This window comes from Otolemur garnettii, unplaced genomic scaffold, assembly GCF_000181295.1.
Source record: "Otolemur garnettii isolate 467f Iridium unplaced genomic scaffold, OtoGar3 scaffold00044, whole genome shotgun sequence".
In the NCBI taxonomy this organism is placed as follows: Eukaryota; Metazoa; Chordata; class Mammalia; order Primates; family Galagidae; genus Otolemur; species Otolemur garnettii.
In genome coordinates, this window is record NW_003852439.1 from 6,773,172 (window position 1) to 6,775,862 (window position 2,691).

General features: G+C 54.8%; 1 protein-coding gene across 1 annotated transcript in view; it reads left to right on the plus strand.

Moving 5' to 3' along the window:
- The first annotated feature begins 43 nt into the window (after positions 1-43).
- RAB40C (RAB40C, member RAS oncogene family) overlaps positions 44-2,691 on the plus strand; it is a 39,667-nt gene continuing 37,019 nt past the window's right edge. Inside the window, exon 1 of the mRNA XM_003790745.3 lies at positions 44-211. Within this exon, the coding sequence (XP_003790793.1) occupies positions 70-211 (142 nt within the window). The 5' untranslated portion in view covers positions 44-69. The remainder of the gene's footprint in view (positions 212-2,691) is intronic.

Consider the following 2,691-nt stretch of genomic DNA (forward strand, 5'->3'; position numbering starts at 1 on the left):
GGCCGCGGCCCCTGACGCGCGCCGCGGTCCTCTCAGGCAGCAGCTGTGGTTGCCGGCCCGGGCGCGAGGATGGGCACGCAAGGAAGCCCGGTGAAGAGCTACGACTATCTGCTCAAGTTCCTCTTGGTGGGCGACAGCGACGTGGGCAAGGGCGAGATCCTGGAGAGCCTGCAGGACGGCGCAGCCGAATCCCCATATGCCTACAGCAATGGTGAGGCCGCGGGGCCGGGCCGCGCTCGGGCCCGGCTGCGCGGGCCCGGAGAGGGCGGCGACGGCCGTTTGCCCCGCGGTCCGACGCGGCTGAGGCCGCCTGGCGCCGCCCTCCCGTACGGAGCTGCCTGCGGCCGCAGGCCTGTAAAGATTTGCGGGGTGCCCTTTTTTACCGTGTCAACTCAGTGGGGGGCAGAGGCCGGGACGGAGCAGCTGGACAGAGTCTTCGGTCAGCTCCGGGCCTGCTGGAGCCGAACACTGAGTCCGAGGCTGGGAGTCGGAGGGGTCCGAGGCACGGCAGCTTTCCCACGCGGGCTGGGGGCAAGGTCAAGGCCAAGTAGCTGGGGCTGAGTGCTGACCGAGCAGGAAACATGGGGTCCTGTGGGCGCGTCCCGGCCCGGAGTCCCGCTGGGTGTGGTGGTACAGTCTGCGGTGCAGCGCCCTACTTTGCCCGAATGCTCAAATGGTCTGTCCCCACGGACAGACTGCTCCCCTGAACTGGTCACCTAGTGCCCAGGAACGGACGCCTTGTGCTGGATAGAGGTACCTTGGTAATGACGTAATTAAATGTTCTTTTTTAACTTCCAGTGGGGTGGCTAAAATACACAACAGTATGGATCGCATCACTAGCATTTGTTGAGCGTACCTCTTCCTTTGGGTGTTTGAGGTAGAGACGCTGGTTGTTAACAGCGACAGTGAGCTGATGTGATCAGCTCCCTCGGTGGTGGGGACTTGGCCCCAGGCCAGACGGGGTGTTTCCTTACAAGATGAGGGACCGTGCTGATTCTAGAGGGACTGGTGAGCAAGTCAGCATCCAGGTTTTTCCAGGCCCTTCCATGCTCTGGAAGTGCTGTCTCCCTAACTGACTTGACTTCTCTTTTTGCTTTGTTTCTTGGGCTTTTGTCTGACTGCTCTGAGCAGACAGTTTTGCTTTTTGCTGAATTGTTTGCCTGTAGGCTGCTGAGAGTACAGATACCACATCGCCCACCCTTCGTAGAGCTTGTCAAGGGTGCTGGGTTACCTGGACTGCCTCTTACACCCTTCCTCCAGGAGCAGCTTTGTCAGTGGACAGTAGCTCCAGGTTCTCTCTGAAGTTTGTGCTCTCAGTCTTAGCCTAGAGGAGGTGCTGCAGAGGCAAGAGGGGAAGAGCCCTGGGTTCATTTTTTAGGAGGGAAAGTGAGATTCAGATGGTGAGCCACCAACTTGCTTTTCCAGCAGTGCCATTCCTTCCTGGAGCCCAGCTTTGCGGAGGCTGATGGTGTGCATGTTTGTGCATGTTCAGAAGAGCGTGGGAGGGGATGGGCTTCATCAGGCACACAGTGTTTTCCTGGGATGTTAATTTGTGCTTTTAAGGGTTATCTCAACCCTGCTAGATAGTTCCCCTACTCCAGCCATGTGCCCACAGAGACAGGCTAGGGACAGGACCTTTCTCTCTTTCCCCCTCCTTCCCTCCTTCCTCCTTTTTTCTTCCTCCTTCTTCTTTCCTCCTCCTTCCCTCCTTCCTCCTCCTTGCCTCCTTCCTCTTCTTTCCCTCCTTCCTTTTCCTTCCCTCCTTCTTTCCTCCTTCCTTTCCTCCATCCTTCTCCTTCCCCTTCATCAGATTATGGTGCATTGGCACAATTCTTATGACACCCTGAGTGGGGCCAGTATTGTGTAAAATGTGGAGACCTACCTACCTGGTTATAGAGATGTCTGAGATTCACTGTGGGCTGGTCCAACAGAAGGGCCATCTACCAGAAAAGGTGAGGACAGCTTGCTCTTAGAAAGACTCCATATGTGGCCTGGTGCAGTGGCTCACACCTGTAATCCCTAGCAATCTTGGAGGCCAATGTGGGTGGATTACTTGAGCTCAGGAGTCTGAGCAAAAGCGAGACCCTGTCTCTACCAAAAGAGAAAAAAATTAGCCAGGCATTGTAGTGGGCACCTATAGTCCCAAATACTTGGGAGGCTAAGGCAAGAGGAACTCTTGAGTCCAAGATTTGAGATTGCCATGGCACATTTAACATTTAAGTGAAACCATGGCACTTTGCCAGGACAACAGAGTGAGACTCTGTTTCAAAAAAAAAAGACAGAAGGGTAGGCTCCATGTGCTGTGAGGGCACACTTCAAGTTCTCTGAAGGTGTCTTGTAACATTGAGTAGAGAAGGGAGAGCATCTGGGCTGTGGAAACATGCTCCCTATATCTAGGGGCCTTAAGGTTAAGAAATGCAGAGCAGTAGGATTGGGTCTTTGTGGTCAGGTTGTGAGTTTGCCTACCCTAGGGGCTAGCATTTTTTTTTTGTTTTTGAGACAGAGCCTCAGGTTATAGCCCTGGATAGAGTGCTGTGACATCACAACTCACAGCAACGTCCAACTCCTTGGCTCAAATGATTCTCCTGCCTTTGCCTCTCAAGTAGCTGGGACTACAGGCGCCTGCCACAATGCAGGACGGGCGGTGGGCTATTTTTTTTGCAGTTTTTGGCCGGGGCTGGGTTTGAACCC